The sequence below is a fragment of the Copadichromis virginalis genome, linkage group LG7, assembly GCF_057382275.1.
Source record: "Copadichromis virginalis isolate Kocher_CV1m ecotype Utaka linkage group LG7, C_Virginalis_male_GT1.1, whole genome shotgun sequence".
Lineage (NCBI taxonomy): Eukaryota > Metazoa > Chordata > Actinopteri > Cichliformes > Cichlidae > Copadichromis > Copadichromis virginalis.
The window spans coordinates 6,338,853-6,363,182 of record NC_140624.1 but is presented as its reverse complement, the minus strand read 5'-3'; the positions used below and the strand labels follow the sequence as shown (position 1 = coordinate 6,363,182).

At 39.2% G+C, this 24,330-nt stretch overlaps 1 protein-coding gene across 4 annotated transcripts in view; it reads left to right on the top strand.

The window, feature by feature from the left end:
* Positions 1 to 24,330, top strand: part of brsk2a (BR serine/threonine kinase 2a) — a 177,060-nt gene that overhangs the window by 121,546 nt on the left and 31,184 nt on the right. For all 4 annotated transcript variants that reach the window (XM_085461386.1, XM_085461387.1, XM_085461385.1 and 1 more), the window contains 4 exons: positions 992 to 1,132; positions 17,067 to 17,183; positions 22,686 to 22,719; positions 22,850 to 22,918. In XM_085461386.1, the coding sequence (XP_085317512.1) occupies positions 992 to 1,132; positions 17,067 to 17,183; positions 22,686 to 22,719; positions 22,850 to 22,918 (361 nt within the window). The remainder of the gene's footprint in view (positions 1 to 991; positions 1,133 to 17,066; positions 17,184 to 22,685; positions 22,720 to 22,849; positions 22,919 to 24,330) is intronic.

Here is a 24,330-nt window from a genome sequence, read left to right as displayed (position 1 = left end):
AAATGTATCTTTTTTTAGGGTAAACTCAGTGGAGCATCCTGCCTGAACGCCAGTATTTTAAGTCACAGACCAGAAAACTTACCTCACAGAGAAATTAAATTTGTAGCCATCCTTATTCTGCATGCAAAATGTATGTGTTTTTGTAATTTGTGATCACTCACTTGTGTTTGGACTGGTTGTTATTTTTGCCAAAGCTGCCGAGGCTTTTCCAACAAAGGTTTTGCCTTTGGACTGAGGGCTGTTTAATGAGCACATGCGCTGTCACTAGTTACAGTTTGAGACGCCATATGTTAATAAAATGAAAGAGACCCATGTGCACCCTAATATCCAGAAGGGGAGAGACAGAATATTTTACTATCAGTCTGGATTTCACTTTGTCCTAGTGAAGATGGAGTGAGTTTGAGTACAGGATATATGAGCAGTTGAGATCGGAGCAGGGCCGGGGCACTCCTTGCTTTCAATCCACAGACGCAGCTGCAGGCATGGGTCAGTGAAGATTCATTTCCTCCCTCTCCCCTTTGAGCTGCAGAGCATGGCCACACAGTCAGGATGACAGAATGCTTGGCCACACAGACTCAAAGGCCACCTGACGAAGGGCCGCATGAAATGATGAAGTGATGGCAAGGAGTGTGTGTGTGTGTGTGTGTGTGTGTGTGTGTGTGTGTGTGCTATGAAACTAAGTAGATGGACAATAGATCGCCAAAGAATTATAAAAAAGATTAATCAGCATGATATAGTTTTTCAAAGATAAAGATTTGAAAGCTTGTTAGTCTTTAATCTATGTGCTTCGAGGGAACTATCATCCTGCCATTGCGCCATTTCTCAGAAACCTTAGAGGTCCAAGGTTTTTCTTTTCTTTAGGGCTTTGTAGAGAGTGCAGGTATTTGTTCTGGCAGGTATTTTTCTTCTTTCTGGGTGCATGTATGAGAGTTTTTTCTCATGTACTCTCTTGATTTCGTTCCTATTTCTTTGTCTCCTCTCTGTTTCTCAGGTACCTCGTGCTAGAACACGTGTCTGGTGGTGAACTGTTCGACTACTTGGTGAAGAAAGGCAGGTTAACACCTAAAGAGGCCAGGAAATTTTTCAGACAAATCATGTCTGCCTTGGATTTTTGCCACAGTCATTCCATATGGTAAGTGACATCCTCATGAAAAACATCCTGTCATAGCTGCTGCTACTGTGGAGGGTGTAAAGGGTTGGATTGCACTTATGGAACAGGAGCTAATAAAGATACTGAGTGAAACAGTCCAATCTTTTTTTTCATTGATACTCAGCAGTGTTTTTGACATTTGGAAAACAAATATAGTTTTGACATAAATAAAACTCATATTCTCAAATATACATTGATAAAATAAATGCTTCAATATTTGAGATGTAAGAAAAAATATTGAATTTAAAATTGTAATAAGATTAGCTGTCCTCTGCATACATACAAATAGGACTGTAATACAAGAACTTTGTGAAAACCACAGACTAGATGTAATATTTGAGATACTTGGAGTTAAACCCATAAGAGGCACATTCATTATGTGTAATCCATAAAAAACATCAGTTACATTTAAAAAATGTGTAAAACTATCATACCCAGGAGGCGTAACAAAGTCAATTTGGTTGTCATACAACATTGAACAAATAATGAGTTCCCCAGTAATGACTTCTGGAAAGATGCAGACTTTTCCTAAAGTGAATCTATAATGTAAATTTCAGTCAGTTTATTCAGATCTTTGGAGTGCTGTTTAGTTTTCATACCAATCATTCATTATGGAGATTACAGAATGGAAAAAAAGCCCTTAATATTGCTTATTTTGCAACATGTTTGTGAGTATCGCTGACATGTGGCAAAGAGAATCTCAGATACATATCTGAATCTATATGCATTCTTTTCAAACAAAATCAAAAGGAAATATGAGTTTGTTTATCGTGAAGCAGACAAGCCATGACAAATCAGTGAAAAAGATGTGGTGTTAACTTGAAAAGTTGAAAATATGATTCAGCGAGAAGCAGAAGGGACATTTTTTTCTCAGTAACATGATAAATTAGGCCTGTGCAAAGGTCTCAGATCACTTTTCAGGTGTCTCTATTTATTTCTGCAAACCTGCGAGGTTAGGCAGAGTGAAGGCAAGAGTAGAAACCCTCTTATCAGGAAGGAGGACAAACAGACATACACAAACTCTGGAATAGTAAAAACACATCCTGTGGAAGAATAAACGTCAGAACTGGATGACCGTACCTGCTGTAGTGTGTGTGCTCATTTCTCTTCTTCTTGATATGAAATGTTTTCATAGTGAACCCATCTATATTTTATATTCTGTGTCTTTTGGAAGATTATTTTTGCACGACAGTAAACCTGTTCTAAACATAATTTCCATAACATGCTCCATTTTGTTTGACTTCGGGGGGTAATTTAACTGTTTACCAGCTCATAGGCTAGAGGCAATCATATAGACCTCAGAAGTCAAACATGTCAGCAGGAGACTGATTTAGGAACCTCGTTTGTTTGTATGTGTTTGTTTCTTGCTTTCTATGTGTGTGTGTATATAGGGTGTGTCGTGTGGAGATTATACGTAGTGAACATTTGTTTTCCTAAACAAGGCAGTGTGTTTGTTTCTGTGTTTCAGAGTGTATTCTTTTATTCTGTGTTTTATCAGCGTCTTCTTACATGGCAGAGCACCAGGACCATAGAGCTGAATAATATCAAATGCATTTATTTTTACCTTCTTGAGGAATAAAAACTGGAAATCTCCAGCTACTTGCCAGAAGCTGCAAAAGGAAATTGCAAGATTCAACATATAGACAAAATATAGTCCTACATTCAGCTACTTGAAATTTATAAATACTTTGTGTATTATTTCCTAAATCAAATAACAGCTGGGTCTGTTAATGTAAAACAAAAATTAACAGGATGAGTTTAATTACATAATCTAGTAACATAACACACATAACAGTAAATTCACACAAGTGAAAAATGTTAAAAATTCTTAATGACAGGTTAATTTGGTGAGACGTGGAGAATTGGAGAGGGAACCAAAATGCAGGACGTCCGAGGCAGACAGATTACACAAAAAGGGAGCTGCTTATTTAGGCTGAACTAAAAGTCCAAAAAACAGAAACGTCTACAAGGAAAAATCAAACGCTATCCATATGCTGGCAGGGAACGCACAGGGGATATAACCAGAGAGCTCCACAAAGAACGGCAGGTGAAGAACAGAGTTTATACACACAGAAGGTTGATTAGGGAGGAGACACAGGAAGGTAACAATTAGGAAATCGAGGGAAGACAGACAGGAAGTAAAACTGACATACGTCTTATACCTAAATACTAAAAACTTCAGTGCAATTATGAGACAGGGAAATACAAAGGGATTAGAGGAGACGGAGGGAGGACTAAGACAACAATCTGTACCAGAAAACCTATAAAATTAACTTGTCCCTAGAAAAACAAATTCAACACACAGTAGAATAAGAAGGAATTAAAATGGCGTTCTAAACTCCAAGTACTAGCACAGAAAACCTAAGCAAGAAGTCAGACTTGAACATGTTCAATCAAAGTTTGAAACAAAAATAAAGAAAAAGAGCACTTCACACTGAATAAAGATGAAGATAGAAAGTCTAACCAGTCAGCTAGAAAGTCAAAAAAAGAGAGAATGGAAAAGGAGAAAAAGAGAATAGCCACACCATAAACCAGAATGCAAAACTCAGAGAGCAGCCTAAAACATAATACAAAAGGACAAATGGGAAGGAAAATGGTACAAAAATACAAGGGAGCAAATCCCTCTATTCACTCTTTAAGTGAATAGAATTCAAAAGTTATGAGAACAAAACTCAAAACAAAACTGTGGCAAAAGACCATCACATTCATATTATTAAATTATTGATACACCGTGTACCTGAGGCCAATCATGAAGTACAGTAGACAAACCTGCTGCTACACAACAGAACTAAAAAATAATAGAACTGGAGTCATGTTTGTTTTAGTAAATGTGCTGATTGTTTTCACGAGTTAAAAATTCCTGCATATTTATCTACCTGCATATTTGCCAAAGTATGCATATAAAAGTTCTTTGGAACAAGAGTATTCACTCTGCTTTTGTTGTTTGTGTCAACTGAGTCAACGTGGTGAGTCAGATTTCACTTCAGCAAAATTAATGTTTGAATAAACAGTAAAGCGTAGCTAAGGTGCTGTACACAACGTAGGGCAAAGACTAGATCAGGGTCCGTGTTTACTTGCAGAAGTAACAATCAAAATGTGCTCATTATCCAGCACATTATGATTTTGTTTTCTTGCTGATCACACTGTGATAGTCATCACTGGCAAGGGCTTGAGATTTAAACTAGGAGATCATCATAAAACCCTAGCGTAGCCATGGCCAGGCCATGGCCATTGCATTTTTCATTGGCACTATAACTGTTTCCAGTTATAGCCAGTCAACTCATGATGATAATGTATGCCCATCATAACTTTTGTGCCAAGGCTATGTGGCTGAAAGTGCTACAAAGAGACACAGAGGCTTTTCTATTTCTCCGTGCACAGTAGAGTATTATACTGATGAAAGAGACGACTCTAAGCCAGTGAAAAACAGCATTCAGTACTCCTTTTAACCTGGAGCGTAGTTGTGAATGGCTCCAATGTAGATTAGTATAATGTTGCACAGTTAATTAAGAGGAAAAATTAAGGTAATTTGTCATGGAATTATACAGTGCAATTCTTATGATTAGATATTATTTGTATTTTACTACGTAGTTTATAAACGACCCTCTTCCAGTATGGCTGTTGTTATTTACTTATTTGTTTGTTTTTTTAAATGAGAGCTCTTGTGCACAAGCTGCTGCTTTCTTCAGACTAACTTTACACTTGAACTATCTTTAGATGATGCAGTCACCTTTATTTTATTGTCTGAACCATCAAATGATGCTGATGCATTTAAACTGGAACACTTGGAGGGGTGAACCCTCCCCCCACAATATAATTGTTGCACAAGCAAAAATAGAACAAAACTGTTCCACGTTAGGAAGGAATAAAAATTAGAAGTCTTTTATCATTCCATGTAAATACACTTCTGATAATGGCTGTGAGAACAGATTAGATCAATTAGGAGGAAGCATCTGGAGCTGATGTTAAGTGCATGCACAAAGATAGATTATCAGAGCTGGGCAGTTTTACCTCTCCGTCCCTGTTTTACTTTGTTGCTGTCTCACTGTCTTAGCTCCTCAAATCCCCTCACTAACACTCTCAGAAAATGATGCCTTGTAAATCTGTCATGAGGAGGATTATTTGGGAGTGTTGCTACACCGACTCGCCCTCCTCCCAACCTCAATTAGGGCCAAACAGACAGGCAGACGCAGCCCTTCTCACCTCCCTTCCATTCTCACTAGTGAGATCCCAGCATCCCCTCAATAAAAAAGCGTTTCTGCAATCATTCCTTCCATTTTGACTTGTCTGCACAGGAGACCTACGCAGGCCATTGAAGTGCCCCTTTTTTCTCTGTGACTCACCGTGCAGAGTGGGGGTAAACACATGCTCCTCAACCTTTCTTTTCTCTCATTTTTACTTCTTCACATTTCCTCATGCTTCCGTTTTCCACCCACGTCTTATCCCCAAATAAGATCTCTTCAGCTTGATGGATGTAAGGCTTGAAATAAATGAAATAATGTAGGGGAAAATGGGGGTTTTATGACTCAGTGTTTTCTCTCCCTGATTCAGATTAGTCTCTGATTCAGAGTAGTCTTTTTTTTTTTTTAGGGAGAGAAGGGGACAAAGTGAAGCACACGGGGATAGCTGCCAAGGGAGATGAGGCAAAGATAGGTACAGCTGGGGTAAAAACCGATGTGCGAAAATAATCTTCATTGGAAGAAATGCATAATAGATGCTGCAGCAGTGAGAGAAAAGCTTAAATATAGATCTAGTGTCAAACTAGCTTCCTATTCCCCCTTTCCTTCTCATTAAGACATGCCTTGTATTTGTTATTTGAAGTCTTCTGAAGTGAGATGTGCAAACCTGTGACTCACACAGAGACGGACTGACTGGCAGACTGGTTAGAGCACAGATCAGAGCACAGCGCGCCTATGATAATATGACATTTTACTGATCTTTGTAAAAAATTTGTCTTTCACTTGCTCCTGTAGGGACATCAGAGGTCAACTAGAGAGCAGCACTTCTAGAGTTGCAGTTTGTTGCTCAAGGTCACAGTAACAGTGTAACAATGTTTCAAAGATGTCATACAATTTTTCAGAAATGTACTTCTTCATTTAACTTACGAGTCACAGTAACATGATTCTGTCAGTCTTCAACAACACATATTAATGCATTTAATTGTAGTGTCATAATTGGATGCACTTTTTTAAATTACAGTGAAGCTTTCTATGATGAACCCAGTTCCCAATGTCTCTATTCTTATATTCGCAGCTTTATCTGCATGGACACATTCAAAGCTGTCTACAGATTGAGAATAAAAGACTATTTCACCCTAACCAAAGTAGTCTTTCCACCTGTGGGAACTCTAACCCTTTCACCAAGGAAGCTTCCGTTTATGTGCTCACACATATTAACGCAGTCTTTCCTTTTCCTATTCCTGATAATATGATGTGCACATTATTGCTGCCACCTACATGACAAACAAATGCTTGGTCCAGAAGTCACATTAAACCCACGCAGTAGCATAATCCCGCATATCATCCACATCCACCTTTTTCCCTCACTTTGTCTCTCCCACACTTTGTCATTAGCCGCTGCATATCTCCCTTCCGGAGGGAGAACCGACCACATGCATGAATGGAGATGTATTTGGAGCACATATCTCAAGCCCCGCTGATAACATAGTGACATAGTGGTAGATATATGGACTGTTAATTATTATTCCAATTCATTTGTGAAGTATAGAATAGGTCATTCTGAAAGAGCATCCATGCCCAATGCCCTTTTGCAGTAAAACAAATGCATCTGTTCCACAATTCAGAAGACTGATTCCTTTAACAGTGTTCCACTGCTTCCACAGTTTCGTGAAGTATGTCTTGGTAGTTTTTGCAGACTCAGTGTGAAGACAAACAAAGACAAAAATGATCACATACCTCGATAAGCTCTCATCAGTGCACAAACGTGCATGGCTCATGCACGATTTTACACCATTTGAAGCCTGGCTGGCTTTTACTTATGTTAATTAATTATGTTCAACAAGTAGGGTCATCAATATCTCAATTTCTTTGCTGTTTGTGGGTTTGCCGATATTTGTTGGAGAGCTGTCCATGATGATAGTCTGGCTGCCTGCTTACCTGCCTGTAGAAAGCCTGTGCCATATAGCCTATCATTACAGCTGATGGCTCCTACAAACACAGACCTTTTTTTTCTCTTTCTCTTCTTGTCTTTGTATTTGTCTGATATTTTCTTCTCCTGCAGTGCCACTTACTGTTGAAGTGTAACTTTGTGAGAGGAGAGAAATTGATGTTGAGAGGAGGTGAAATGGAAAAATGGAAATGGGATGGGTGAAATGGTTATGGAAAATCAAGCAGGAAGAAGGAAAATGAAAGTAGTGGGTTGGTTTATGGTCCTCGATTTAGGGGGAATGGGCTAGTGGTAGTGAGGGGATGATTGTTCAAAGAAAGGTAAAATAAATTAGGCTGTGAAATAGGAAAACAAAATAAGATCAAGTGCAGGAAAACAAAAACAACAGTTTAAAGACATGACATGCTGTTAGATGACCAGATAAGAGATGATGTTGAAGCCTCCCGAGCAGTCGAATTTCGTACAAGGCATGGATAAACACTTTAAAGGAATTTTACACTTGCATGGCACCATGGATTAGATGGCTGGTGTTACTCTAGGTTTTTAAATATCTATGCCACTCTTTCACTCCACTGCTTTTCTGGCAGCTTGTCTGTTTATTCTGCCTTGAAGGTCCGTTGCTCATCCTATCATCCCTAGTCAAACTCCTCTGGATTAAGAGCAAACGCTGAGTTGCACACACAGATTTGGCACAACAAGCAAACAGTTTGTTTATTGCTGTTCTGGCTGTCATCGTAATCCCACTTTTAGTAACTAGATTATATGCAACAATGCATTAATGCCCCTTTGTTGCTCAAACCCCCCATAGGACTAAATAGAACTGGAGGAGATGACACAAGGGGTGCACTGGGAGACGTTCACAGGCAGGTCTTGCTTCTTGATACTGATCCAGTTTAAATGCAAGTCTTGTGACAGGTAATTACTTAAATGTGTACGTCATCTGTGTAAAGATTTTGGCAGCTGCCCAAGTGAACTTTTTAATGTCACTCAAATAGAAGATCAAATGAGTCTTAAAGCAATGTGTGGGCTTCAAATCTGGCACTTAAATGTATGTATCATGTGGACTTTTACTTTAAAATTATGTCAACATTTCTTCAGTCCTTGTATTTCTGTCCTGATTGACAGTTTTGAAAGCATGTGAAAATGGTTCATGACAAAAAAAAATATTTTCAAACAGTATACAAATCATATGAAATGCATTGTGTTCAGCTGAGAAATGTGGACAACACTGTAATATATATGCAGTGGGGGGGAAATAACTGTCTGATCCCCTGCAGAATTTGGAAGTTTGCTCACTTACAAAGAAATGACCACGCTCTCATTTATATTGTAGTTTAAGTTTAATGGAGAGAGAGAACGTCAACCAAAAATCCAGAAAAACACATGTAAATTGATTTAACTTAAGTGAAATAAGCATTTGATCCCCAATCGTAACACGACGTTTCTTGTTCGCCTGATTTTTACCCACTCCTCTTTACAGAAACTCTCTAAATCCTTTAGGTTTCTTGGTTGTGCATACTTAGCAGCTTAAAAGTTCAGCTCCCTCAACAGAGTTTCTGTAGGACTGAGGTCTGGAGACTGGCGAGGTCGCTCCCTTAACGTGCTTCTTCTTTAGCTACTTTTTTGTTGGCTCGGCGGCAATGTTCCCTCTAATTTTTCATGTGTCTGAGCGAACATACAAACTCCCTGAGCGGTCCCTTGGACCACTGTGAGCAACATTAGACGTGTGCACTGTGGTCACACCAGCATCCAATCCACCCAGGTTACATGGTTTATTAAAATAATCAAATTACAGCATTTACATTTATGTTAGACTACTTTTAATTAACTGCTTTAGCCCACTGACCTGACCTGTGTAGTATGTTAACACTATTGGAAGTAAAAATAACTTGAACTTCAATTTTTAAAACACAACTTTCTTTTTTTTTTCCTTTTTTTAAATAAAGCTCTGACTTGTATTATGAGTCTGTGGTCTGGGAGAGAGTCCTGTAACTCTGTCTGCAAAATACAGTATATAATGACCAATGTTGGGCAATTAATTATATAGTAATTATATAATTAATTGCCCAACATTGGTCAAAAAAGTAACTGAGTTATGCAAACAACAAAGTTTTTTGCAGCTGTTTACCTAAAAATGCAGCCAAGGTGTTTTTAAACAAACATTTCAAACTATTTACAGAACAATCAGGTGTTCTGCATCAAATTTGATGCCTCACAAATTATTTGTGCCACTCCAAAAATAATTTCTGTCCACTATGAGATAAAGGAGAACAACAGCCTGATACCTGCAGGCCTGACAACAGGAGATGTATCACTCCTGTAACACCTGTAACATTCAGCACTCGCCTCATTGTTCTGACACACACAACAAAACTATTGACTACACTACACACTAACTACGCAAGATTTGCGCTAAACTTCGCAAATCTCTCACATCTTAAAACACTGCCGTCTCTCCTAAAACTTCCCCTTTCCTAAACAACTAAATGCCATGTTGCCATATCATTTTTTGATTGGTCGACACGGTACTTTTTTCAACCAATAGTAAAGGGTGCGGTTTTTTTGGTTTTGTTTTTGCTCACAAGCCGAGAGTGCTTTCGAGCGTTTTCTTTATAAAATGCCGTTTTTACCGTTTCTTCCCGCAGTAAATATAAACAACGATAGTATTCAGGAAGAAAACCAAACATTGCAGATATTTTTATCATAACTCTGGTTTTACGTGGCCGATCAACACAATTTAAAAGCTGGTATAAAGTCCACACTTTTTCTGTCAATTGTTCCGTCTGTCCTGCTCACATCTCCAATGGTTGTTCACGTTGTCATTAACGTGGCTTCACTCCACATCAGCCACGCCGCTTTGCTAGCTAAAACACCGGTGTCTACACATAAGGACGCTGTCATAGCCTGTCAACGACGTTGATTGGCTGCATATATACGAATGTGAATCACATTATTGGCTGGACTATGGGATAAGGTGGCATCGTTCTAATCCCATACGGGAGCAGCCAGTCACTTACTGTCTAACACTGCAAAAGGCAAGGCAAGGCAAGTTTATTTGTATAGCACAATTCAACAACAAGGTGATTCAAAGTGCTTTACAGAGACATTAGAAACAAAAACAAATAAAAAGCATGATTTAAAATTGATTAGAACAAGCAAATAAACTAACTAATTAACAAACAAACAAACAAAACAGTATATAAAATCAAAACAGATAAAATCAGAACAGTAGATAAAATCAGTAGTTAAATGTAAGTTTTGAAATTTAAGCTTAAAAGTGTGGATTTGGTGCTTTATTCAAATGCAGCTGAGAACAGGTGAGTCTTCAACCTGGATTTAAATAAACTGAGTGTTTCAGCTGATCTGAGGCTTTCTGGGAGTTTGTTCCAGATATAAGGAGCATAAAAGCTGAATGCAGCTTCTCAGTGTCTGGTTCTGACTCTGGGAACTGATAAAAGACCGGATCCAGATGACCTGAGGGATCTGGAAGGTTCATACTGGGTCAGGAGGTCATTGATGTATTTTGGTCCTAAACCATTCAGAGCTTTATAGACCAGCATCAGAACTTTAAAGTCTATCCTCTGACGGACAGGCAGCCAGTGTAAAGACCTCAGAGCTGGACTGATGTGGTCCACTTTTTTTGGTCTTAGTGAGGACTCGAGCAGCAGAGTTCTGAATGAGCTGTAGTTGTCTGACTGATTTTTTTAGGTAGACCTGTAAAGATGCTGTTACAGTAATCAAGCCTACTAAAGATGAATGCATGGACTAGTTTTTCCAGGTCCTGTTGAGACATCAGATCTTTTATCCTTGAAATATTCTTCAGGTGATAGTAAGCTGACTTTGTTATTGTCTTAATGTGTTTTTCTAAGTTTAGGTCTGCATCCATCACTACACCCAAATTTCTCGCCTGGTTTGTGGTTTTTAGATGTATGGATTGAAGTTCTCTGGTGACCTGTAATCGTTTTTCTTTGGCGCCAAAGACTATTACCTCAGTTTTGTTTTTGTTTAGCTGGAGAAAATTGTGGCACAACCAGTCATTGATTTCCTCAATGCATTTACCAAGAGCCTGTACAGGGCCTCGGTCTCCTGGTGACATTGTGATATATATTTGTGTGTCATCTGCATAGCTGTGATAGTTTATTTTGTTGTTGTTTATAATCTGTGCCAGTGGGCGCATGTAGATGTTAAACAGAAGGGGTCCCAAGATGGAACCTTGGGGAACTCCACATGTGATACTTGTCTGCTCAGATGTGAAGTTACCTATTGATACAAAGTATTTCCTGTTTTCTAAGTATGTTTTGAACCAGTTTAGTACAGTTCCTGAAAGACCTGTCCAGTTCTCCAGTCGTTTGAGTAACATGTTGTGGTCAACTGTATCAAATGCTGCACTGAGATCCAGTAAAACTAGGACTGACATTTTTCCGCTGTCTGTATTCAGACATATGTCATTAAACACTTTGGTCAGAGCGGTTTCAGTGCTGTGGTTCTGTCTAAAACCTGACTGGAAGGCATCGTAGCAATTATTCTGTTTTAAGAAGTAACTGAGCTGTTGAGAAACTGCTTTTTCAATGATCTTACTTAAAAATGGGAGATTTGAGATCGGCCTGTAGTTGTTCATTTGTGTCTTGTCAAGATTGTCCTTTTTCAGTATAGGTTTGATTACAGCAGTTTTTAGTGATTCTGGAAACACACCTGATAATAAAGAAAAGTTGACGATCTGTAACAGGTCTGACTCTAAAGTCTTTGAGACCTTTTTGAAAAAACTTGTTGGCAGGACATCTAAACAGCAGGAGGAGGAGTTCAGTTTACCTAAGATGTCCTCCAGGTCTTTGCTGTTAATAGGTTGAAACTGTTTCATGGTGTTTAAACAGTTTTTTGGTGGACACAGTACATATCCTGGATCTGCTGTTGACGTACCAATTGCTTGTCTAATTTTTTGGATTTTTTCTGTGAAGAATTTGGCAAAGTCATTGCAGGCCATGGTCGAATGAAGTTCAGCTGCCACTGACACAGGAGGGTTTGTTAGCCTGTCAACTGTAGAAAATAAGACCCGAGCATTATGGCTGTTTTTAGTGATGATGTCAGAGAAGTAGGACCTCCTTGCATTCCTCAGTTGTAAATTATAATTGTGAAGTTTCTCTTTATAAATGTCATAATGAACCTGGAGGTTTGTTTTTCTCCAATTCTTTAACAAAACAGAATTGTTAAAGTTTTAATTTTAATTTCAATTCAGGTTAGATTTTTTTTGTGCGCAACGCAGATTTTATGTGCGCACAGACCGTGCCAGCAGTGCGCAATTGCGCACGCGCGCAGCTTAGAGGAAACATTGCTCGGCGGTATGTTTTGGGTCATTGTCATGCTGAAAGACCCATCCACAACCTAGCTTCAGTGTTCTGGCTCGATATAAGTAACATAAAGATTAGAGACTGTTCATTTATTTGTAGGTGCTCAATATCACAAATTCAGCAGGGGATCAAATAATTAATTCCCCCAGTCTACTGTCATTCACTCAGTCTGGACAGAAGCATCACCTTTTTTTATCTTTATCAAATAAATTTGAAAATATTTAAATACTTTGACTTTGATGAAGGCTCTAAATGATTTCTTGTGCTATTAAGCAGTGTGTAGCTGATGCAAACATAACTATTTTTTCACTTGTTTAAGCTGCAATGCAACTACATTACTGAAAAAAATTTAAAAATGCATTTTTATCTTTCTCGTCCCTCATTGCTCTGAATACATAATTAACTCCACTGGCTAATGAAGGATTTTGCTTAGCAAATTCAAGTCAGCAGTCAGAGTTGTCCTCTTTTTCTAATTCCATACAATATTAGCCTAAAGCTTTCTTTAAGTGAATGTGCTTGGTCTCTCTCAAATTGGGTCACCAGAAACCTAAAAAAGTTTGAGAGGAAAACAGAAAGGTAGAAAGAGGAGAACGACACCAGGGTGCGCCGAAGGCTGAATGGGTGCATTTTGATTCTCAACAGTGGTTTTAAACCCCACTCTGTGCACTGTATTGCACCAGGATAACTGTAGTACCTCATGAAAATTCAAAAACAGGTGAGTCATTTTCCTGGCATGTTAATAGGTCAAAAAGATGCATTTGATCCATTAGTGTTAGTTGTAAGTGTTCTCGTGGCTCCAATTAGAGCCACATTTCTTGGTGTGAGCTGGCCTAATGAAAAGCGACATTAAAACATGGTATATGTCAAATGTGTCAGCATGAGAAAAGTATATTTTCATTGAGCTCCAAACTAGTCATAAAACTGCTCATCACCATAAACGTGTCTGAGAAATTATAGTGATGTGAGCCCCAAGAGGACAAAGCCATTACAACCTCTTGTAAAACACAACATATCAGCAAAATATGTGCAAATGATCACAGGCAATTAGGCGTACGCTGTTTGGTTACAAGAATCATGTCCAACAGCCCCTTGGGGTAAAATCCTCGCTCAGATAACACGTAGATTTTGTAGACAAATACATATCACCTTTAAATTACAAGGAATCGTCATCAGAGCATAGTGCATAGTGAACTGACAGGCTTGTGTTACAAAGGCAAGACTGCATGGAAATGATGGATGATAGTACTAAACTTTAAATTATGCACCCCCCTTTGGCATTTTCATTTTTCTATTCTGTTCTTTTCAAATGATCCATTTAAAGCAAGCATAGCAGCATTTATACAATTCTCATAGACCTTTGCAAAAACTATATGCATCCATGGCATCTAGTGTATTCTTTCTTTTTGTCTTTGATTCCTCAAGCAAGCCAGTGGTATGCAACTCCTTTTCTTTTTAAGAAAAACTACTCAATGTCATTGCAATTGTTGAATTTGTTTAACAGCCTCCACCCTTGCTTGACATACACAATATCCCTACTGTGAGGTGTGCTGTGTGAGCAGCATTACAGTAGCAAAGTGCAGTCTAATGTGACAGAGAGGCAGTTTAATGTCCCATTATAGATACCAGGGTCTTGACAACCAATAAAGCATTTAGATGCAATTTGTTCCTCTGGTGCGTTCACTGCTTAAATGTGCTGTTGCCTTTTTTTGTGGAACAACCTCTTGAGTGTTGACTGTTTGTTTTACATGTGATGGGCCTGTGACAACGCACTTTCTTTATGCCGTGTTTAGTGCTCTTTAAGAGACAAACTTAATTTTTGTTGCATCTGATGAAGACGGTTCAGGGAGAAGACCAGAAGCAAAAATTAAAGCACCCTGCATAGTCTGTGCTTACACCTTTTGGAAAGTATCACAGCTTATAAAGACTTTTGGAGCCGCTTCACATGCTATCAGTTTTTATTCGTTAGGTGTGTAGGTGTGGCTCTTTGAGGTTCCTGGGTTGTTTTGCATGCACTGGTCTTTTTAATGTGTATCCAAAGATTTTCAGTGATTTTAGGGAATGTGTGGGCTGTAGCTGAAACTTGAGCTTGCACCTCTAGGGGCTGTGGATTTTGGGGTGTATTTAGGATCACCATGCTGTCTTACAAGTCATTCACTTTTCATCTTTAGTGTTTTTCATGATTGTGTGATGGTAGGTTTCAGAACTGGTATTCCTTTTGCTCTTCGCTCTACCATTCTCTTGCTTTGTGAGCTGGTAGGTGGGTAAAGGAACCCTTGATGGATGATTTTTGGGAAATATGCGATGAGTTTTTGTAAACTCAGCCTTAGCACCCACAGGCTACTTAAGCTCTGAGATCTGATACCTTACTTTTAAAAAATGTATAAGCTAATTAATTAATAATCTGAGAGCTGAAATCTTTGGTGCACAAATTTTTCAGGCTTTTCCTTTTTTTTGTTCCACTCAAAAATAATAATACAAAAACGACTAATACGACATTAATCTCCCTTAAAATTTACAGTGTTTCCTCCTGGTCTTTTAGCTAGGAGACTTTGTCCATTATTTCAATATTAATGAATCTTTTAACACATTCATAAATATCACTATGATCATTATATAATCAACAGCCACTCTGAACACTTTACAATAATGCTCTGACCTGTTGGGACACATGCATGCACCTTGGAGATGCACTGTTCAGACACTCTCATATTGGTGCCCCTGGAGCAGTTTCGTAAATGTTTGTTCCTTCCCCATGACAGTGCTGGTTAAAACTCTCAGGCTACTTGCATCACAGTCAAATGATGGTTGTGTGAATTGATGAAAGATTTAGCCTGGGGAGAACTGTTTTAGATGCTATCTATGTTTTATTTCAATTATAGCTGAGATCACAGAGACTGCCAGGATGATAACAAGCCAGCTGACAGTTAATCCCTCAGGACAGGAAACGAGTTTTACAGCAACTGATGTCATCTAAGGTTAAATGTCCATTGTGATGAGGCACTCTTCAAAGGCAGTCACATCCAGATATTGTTCTATCTCCCCTTTCTATCATTAGAGTAGCAGGAAGATGAAAGTCGAGATAACTCTGGGGCTCTCCAATACCCAAGACCTCCTATTAAAGCAAAATGGAAACTAAGGAAGTACATAAAGATTGTAGAAAAGATAGCCAAGTAAGTGTCAGCGTATACACATACATATACATGTCTGTGCTACCCTCTTCAGCATTGGCAGACATCACAAGAACTGTACAGTATGATGTAATAGAACCCTCAACCCGGGAAGAGATGTTAAACATCCAATAAAATGCTAACGCCACTCATCAAAATTGAGGTCTTAACCTCAGAGTCAGCATCAGAAAGTTATTTCTCTCAACGGCTCCTTTTAAGTAGGGAGATTATGTCTGCTGGATATTATCCCCCTTGCTGTGTTTAGTGGTACTGAATGGCATCTAATGAACACCACCTCTGCGGTTGCCTCCCCTTGATGCCCTTTGCTCAGCCAGTTTGCTGGTGGCTGTCTGGGAGATGAGAGGAAGGAGCTGAGGGACAAAGAGAGAAGGAAACAGAAGGAGAAAAGGACACAGCAGGGGGCTCTCACACCTTTTACCAGTGCAGTTACAAGGTGGGAGCCCTTAGTTTTAGCTTGGATAGATCAAAGGAGAGAGGTGTTGCCAAGAGCATGATGGTAGCAGCAATAGCTGTTTACTGTTATGTCTTGTTCATGCATGGATCCAAGTGTGGTGTACAGGTGTTTGATATACCGTTCAGGACCCCCAAGACAAGAACTAACAGACTTAAAAACTCCTTTGTCCCACACGCCATCAAACTGTTTAACTCCTCTCTGGAGGGGAGAGGGAGGGGAAACAGGAGGACAAAGGAGGGGGGAACAACTAAGCTGTAGTGCCTCTTCACCTCACTGTACAATACCTTGTGCAATACTTTTTGTAAATAGTCAACAGTGCAATAGACTCAATACTTGAAATGTGCAATTCACTTGTATTTTTATTTTTTATTCCTATTTATTCTATTTATCCCCTTTGTATATTTTATTTATATTTGTCTCTGTATTTATATATGTGTGTGTGTGTTTGTGTGTGTGTGTATATGTGTGTGTGTATATATATATATATATATATATATATATATATATATATATATATATATATATATATATATATGTATATATATATATATATATATATATATATATGTATATATATATATATATATATATATAACAATTCTGTAACTGTAACTTCGGTCGTTGCTGTGCTTTTTGGAAGTCGAATTTCCCAGAGGAACCCACCCGAGGGATTAATAAAGTTCTATCTTATCTTATCTTATCTTATCTTTTGTTTCTCCTCAGTATCACTTGCTTTTATTAAATATGATGAGCTTTTTCACGTTTCATTAACTGCTGCATGTTTCTATCTCATTTTCTTTCAGTCACAGGGATCTAAAGCCAGAGAACCTCTTGCTAGATGAAAAGAACAACATCAGGATAGCAGACTTTGGCATGGCTTCCCTTCAGGTTGGCGATAGTTTGTTGGAAACCAGCTGTGGGTAAGTAGAATCACAAATGTAATGTCTGTATGTACTGAATGATATTAGATATCAGATGTCCCGAGGGAGTAATTAAAAGGTCATAGTGGAGGTGGAAATGCTGCTATGGAAGAGGAAAACGGGGAGAATTCAGAGAGACTAAGTGGAGTGAGTGGAGCCATCAGGCTCTCAGCTAGGTGCAGCGTTGTCAAAGTGCCCATAATCGTGCTGTGCTGATCTCTTCAGGAGACACTTTCAGTGTCTATCACCGACTGTGGTATCTGGCGATGAGCGTGGCCAGGGCCACAGCCACACATTACTGCTCCCGTCTTCTAATATTTCACACTGGGTTTATGATCTAATAGTCACAACCGCACCAGGCACATCAATCCCATGACATTAATGAATTTGCTTGCAGGAAGAGTCACTTTTAAAGTGGGACTACACTCGAAAAAGGACCGAGGTCTCTTTTATTGTGGGAGTGATTTTCTTCAACCCTAAGGTGTGGCGGTCATTGTGCAGGGTCATATTTATCAATAAAAGGCAACACACTTTATGATGACTTTTAAGCACTGGGGTCATAAACTCAGTGACACCATGGATTAACAGAAACACCTCACTGCTGCACTATAGCATTTCATTCTTCCATTAAATTCACTTCAAAAAGATTTGAATATGTAAGCACAACCCAATATGATAGAAGTGCATTGTTATTTTTATTCTCTTTATCACTAGCTGGGCCCACGTCCTCATTTAAGTTTGACAGCGTTTTAGTAGGTAAAAGTGAATGCTTTGACGTGAATTGAGCTGCGGTTTGGCGAAGGCCTCGAAGGGGACTGGCGATGGCTACCGGGCCTGGCAGATCCCCATGTACTAAACAGAAGTGAAGAAGTTGAAGAATGGAGAAGAAGGACGGAGGGAGGGTGGAGCACGTAAACGAGAATGATCAGCTTGCAGAACTAGGGGAACCTATATAGATGACAGCCGGAAGGAGCGTGTTTGGAGGCGTGGTCCTGCTCCTGAAATTCCGATACATAATCTCCAATTATTTTCCCAAGATAATGAAATCTTATTGTCTAGTGATGGAGTAAAATAACATAGAGTTTTGATAAGTAGGTATAGTTCACCTATTAAAACATATATAGAACACAAGCAGGCACTCGATAGGGAAGTAATGATGTTTTGATGTCAGAGCTGGCTCAAAGTCTTGCACACACTTGTGACAGACATCCATAACACTCTAGAAATGGTTCCACAAATTTGCTCAAACTGAGTGGTCTAAGTTGTTATCTTGCTTGTAAAGTGGATGTCTTGGGAAAATATTTCCTCTGCATTTGCACATGACACTCTGTGCACGGCTGGATATATGCTCTGTGACAGCTGTCCCCAGCTCAGATTGATTCTGTCCAGATTAAGCCTCCAAATCAGCTGAAACTGAAGTTACACACACTTTACACACGCAATACAGCAACACACATGCGCACACAGAACAGGCTTAGTTCATCCCCCACCTCTAAGTCCCTATGTCCTCTGCTTGTTTGGGTGCCTCTCTGACTCCCTCCCTTTATATAACACACACACACGCGCGTTCATTGTGCATGTGCATGCAAACACATGCATCCAGTTGAAACTGTTGCATAATTTTTTTTCAGCAGTCGCACAATGCCTAAGCTCTCATGACTCATCGGTAGAGATCAGGCCAACTCAAAGCAGTGCGCATAGCAATCTGCAAGTCAGATGTGTCCACCGTTTAGTCATTGTTCAGCTTTGATGACCACATTAAAGTTTTCTATTTTCCTAGAAAGCCTATATGCAGCAGCTCTTACTCAGCAGTATCTTTTGACCAACTTGATCTATATTTGATTGCATTCTGCTGCCACTCACTCGGAGCAAGCCTTAATTTGATAGAGGTGGAATGAATATTCTTTGCCCTCTTAAATGTATAAAGTACTGAAAGTACCCTGTTGGAAGCACGAACACAGAGCTGTCCATGAAACAAATGCATGCACGCAGTTTGGTTGGGGCCCACATCTGTTCACGATTTTTTTGTTTTTACAGATTAACACTTGATTGCGCTCCTAATAACATAAGTCGTCATCAAGTCATTTGACATTGCGTGCCCTGCATCTGTCTCTCCTCCACTTTGACTCCACATCTGTGAGGAGGGAATATATAGGAGAGAAGAGTGAAGATAAAAGCAGCCCCTTACATTAAATTGTTTCCCTGACACAAACACAGAACCTACCACCTTCAGGAAATGAGAAGACAATTGAGAGAAATACTGTTTTCTTTCCAATCAATAAATTTAGCCACTTCCTATCTGCATATTAATTTCAAAGTTTGCACATGTGTCCATGTTTGTGTGTGGATATGTATTGACATGCTTTTGTATTGTGTATGCATATGGCTTCCCATGTGTGTTGGAGTTGCAAATGATGGCTTGCAAATTAAATTAGTTTTACATTATTACTAATGATAATAATTTGATACAGTAACGAGAAAACGAGCAAATAGCATCTTGATTGGCAATCACTTTGAGCATTGTCATTTACAGAGAGATCAGGTGTCTATCTGAACAACCCTACGGCACCAAAAACACGAGCCTTACAGTCTTGATTAGATCTTGTCTGTTTGCATGTACGTCTCATAGCAGAATGTTGGCGCCATTAATGTTTTCGTGTCTTCGTGCTGTTTCCTAATATGTGTGTATGTGTGTTGTTATTGATTATTCATGCCCCTCTGAATGTCCCGTCTCTAAGTGTAGATATGACACTTTTTAATTAAACACATTTATCTGGCCCCTTCTCATCATGCAGCAGTCTGACACAAATGTATTCCATTTGCTGTGGGTAATGGAGCTGAGTGAAGATGAAACTTGCCCCAGGTAGAGTAGTGGGAGCCTCAGAGCACATACATAAATACGTGCAGACATACAGATGTATAGCAGATGCATTGGCAAGCATATTCAAATATGGATTCTGGGATGCAAATACAACCTCTTCCTCTGTCTGTACAAACCCAGCTGGGAGTTCATCACTGCTTACTGTTTATTTACTATAATTCCATGGCACAGATTGATGAAAGGAAATGATCTTATATGCAATGAGGAAGTGCACGGATTTAGTCCAAAAAGATGAATTTTCATGAAGATCAGCTTTATGTCTCAGTGTCTCAGCGCGTCTTTCAATGCTTCTGTCGTAATTCACATCTCTTAAGATCACGATACATCCCTTCATACATATGTATCCAGTATACTGTGTATTGTAGAGGTCCAGAAATCCCTCTCTAGACAGTTACAACTCATGAACTCTATACATGAGATAAAGCCAACTTTTTATGCATCAATTTTGTGGTATTTGTTGCCCTCTGAAAATAGAAGACAGTCCTTTCCTGCCTGTTGATTTTATTTATGTGATGCTAGTGGTGTTAGTTTGAGAAAGACAGAGAAAAGACTGATGTAATGCCAAACCCACGTTGAACTGTTTTTCTAAAGACTATATTTTTCTGGTCAGTGGGAAGTGGCTCTCACGGTTTTCTATTTATCTTTAGTGTCCCACCATATAACCTGAACCTGGTGTGAGCAGCATGGATGTTTCTACAATATCACCCATACTTGATCCGCAATCAAATGTGAAAGGAACTTTGCAGCATTGACCCCGTTAACTGGCTTGTTCACTGAAGCGTACTCGGATGGATTTTATCGTGTCATTGAATGGTTGTTAACTTAATGAAACACTGTATACCTGGTGTAGTTAAGCTTGTGCTGCGAGTCGCTGGCAGCAAATTACTTACTAAATAGAGCTGTGATAGTGGGAAACATTGCAGCTGAACTAGGTTAGCCTTTCAAAAGTCAGAATGTTATCATAATAGCAGAAGGGGCTTTCTAAACATAAAATAATGAGTGGACTGAGTGTTTCAAAGTGAGCACTACAAAGCTCATCCTAGACCCGGTGTTCCTAAGGCATACCAAAAGTGGCCGCACCTTTAGAGGATGAATACATTAAACATTTTCGTTAGATAAAAGAGTAATACATTTACTTTAAAAATTTTTGATCAAAAAATCCTAATAACATGAAGCGTTTTACTGACTTACCTCTTTTTTTTTTTTGTTATAAAAGAACTACATGGATCCTTTTTTGTAGCAACCACCAGTGGTACTGCGCTTTAAAGTACCGATGCATTGGCTTCAGCTATTTGACCTATTGGCTACTTCCACCTCTTATATGTGGGTCAGTTCATCTGAACCCATCTGAATTCATGAAATGTAACACAAAAGAAACCGTACAGAAAACAAACAAAAAACTCCCACCTCACTCTCACAAATTTGCCTGAAAAAATGCTAAAATTTCGCGTTTCTGTTGGTTTGGTTTTTTTGATTTAAGTGTCCCAATGGATGAAGGTTAGGTATGTTTTTACACGTGAAGTTCCGTATTTTTTTCTGTGTCATTATCTGCTACTATGGCTCTGTGAATATAGGCTGTAAAGAGTGTGGCATAGAATGGTGGATGCTTGAAGAAATAAAATATTTGCATTCCCAGTCTTTGACAGTAGATTTGAAGTCCTGTCGAAACCAAAGCTGTAGGGGAACGTGTGGCATTTGATGAACTGACAAGGAATGACCTAAATGGGATAAAGCTATAGGTTTTGCATGCCTTGTGTGTTGTGGCCTTCATGAAGTAAAATGAGTGCAGAGCTGATGGGTTTTTTTCTTTGAAGAAAAGTCATCAAGTACTTATTTGCACAGGCACTTGGAGATCCCGAGTTGGCACGGTAGCCGTGTTTGTTTTTGGCCAGTATTTTGACAGTCTGAATAAGCTGGGCTGTCAGAGCTGGTATTCTTGAGTGCACAAGAAAACAGCCAATCTAAAGGCTGTTTACAAACTACGTAGTCCCTCAGTCGACCCAAATGCTATGCCATTAAACAGAGTGAGACAAAGAGGTGGACAACACATTTCATAATGGTAGGAGGTCTAGGGAGACAGGTGATTTGTTTTGAGGAGCAAAGAAATTAAGTTTTTTATCTGATTAATTGATTTCCAGAGAATACCTTAAAAATATAGGAATGTCAAACAGTGAGAAGAATTAATATATAGAGTAACAAGTCACCCATATGATGCACTCATCCATAGACCTGTGCTTATGGAGGGGTCTTTGCAAGGTAGCTCCATAAATCTTCATATGATATTGATATGTCAATCTAGTCATTGGCTTTACTGTCAGTCTATCCAGGGGCTGTAAAGATTAGTGGGTCTGTTCACCGTCTGCTGTGAGAGGATGCCCTTGACTGAGCAAGGCAGAGGACATCCAAACACTCTCAGGACCCCTAAACTCCTAAAACACATCTTGATCTACGTTCGCTGGAGAGTTTTACTGTCTGCATAAATTGTTGTCTTCATATTTTCAGACAGTGACTTATGCTTGTTTGTTTTATCTGTTGTGAACTTTTATTTACTCTGCAGCACAACGGAAAAAAGTCCTTAGATAACTTGAACCTTCTGTATCTGTTTGCTCCTTTTCCAACAGATCTCCACACTACGCATGTCCAGAGGTCATCAGGGTAAGTGACTACTCACAGAATCACAATATTCATTCCTCCTGTGCTAACTTATTTTTAGTCATCCTCCGTCTTGTTTCAGTTGGCCTTAACGTTCAGTCTAAACTTGTCTAATACAATGTTTTGCCCTTAGGGAGAGAAGTATGACGGGAGGAAAGCAGACGTCTGGAGCTGTGGGGTCATTCTTTTTGCTCTGTTGGTGGTGAGTGTCAGCTTGTTCTTCAGTAAATGATGTTAATATTATACTGACACCCAGTTTAACATCTCTAGAGGCATATTGCGTAATACAATTTTGCCATGAAGTGTTGCTTTTGTGTCATATCCAGGAGTAAGTCTAGCCTTTGCATCGTAGTGAATAAATAAAGAACGCAAGTGAAGCTTGAGAAATAAAAAGAGAGTGCTAGCCTAAACTCACCACGGAGCCTCTGACATAAACTCAGGTGTTAAGGAGTTAAATTCAAATTCTGTCATTTAAATGAAAAAAACCCTAAATGTTGCAGAAACACCCTCTAGCTGATATAGTTGTGCTACAGAAGATCAGAGAAAAGAAGCATCTTTTTATTCATTATCCTGTACCCACAGATGACGCTGTATCCATAATCAGGTCTATTCTCTAGCTGCATTATGTCTGTGGTTCCCCAGCCATGCAGCCCCGAAGCTTTGTTTCATCAACAGCTGTACTGTAGTTCCTACACACTCCAGCTGCATGAATAATTCATACAGCCAAACTGAAAGACAAGAGCCTAAAATAAATACCAATGCTGACAGGGCAGCTTTTGGCCACAGGCCCTGTGTATTTGTCTTTGTTTTTGCCGCTCTCTCCCTCCACTCTGTCTGTCTTATGTGTGTGTGCGCTTGTTTTAAGGATAGTATACTTAGTACTGTTGTGTTGCATAAAACTGATGTTGCTTACCATTATCTCCATCATGACCACGCTTTTCTCGCTCCAAACAAAAGTTTTTTTTCCGCCTCTGCTGCTTGACTGCAGAAAAATGCTGTCTCTCTTCAGTTTCGTCCTGCTGACTAGCCGCGAGATAACCATTTGTCTGATTGTGGGAGACACGCATACTCCGCAGGAGTTAGGCTGCACTCAGATCATCTGTTACACAAGTCTACCTTCCTTTTTCCTGCCTCTTTATTTCTCAGCAGCTCTTTCTGTATTTTCCTCACCCTTTCCATCTTTCTCCACCCCTCCATCTTCTCTTGTGATTGAGGTTGCCATTCATCAAATTGCTACATCTGTGAGGTGTCAGCACCCTCTGATAAATGACTCTTATGAAAGAATTCTAAATGAATGAGGTAAATGAGAAATCTGGGTAATTATTAGCGAAGCCCTGTTTTCAGCTCACTGCTGTTTATTATTTATTTAGCGTTGCTGTTTAGGGCAAAATGCTCCAACTGAAGAGTTGAATGAGTTGCGAAAGCAAGCTGAATTTTTAAGTCGTGCAGGATTAAGATTCGAAATGTGTTTTTGTTTCTTCTAGCGAGTCTTGTTAGTCATTAATAATCTTTTTTTTCTTTTGTGACTTCAGTCAGTTAAAATCATTTTCTCTGTCATAATGCTGCTGTTGTATTAACCGCAAATTCTTTCTTCTCTACTTAGTTCCCTGCTCC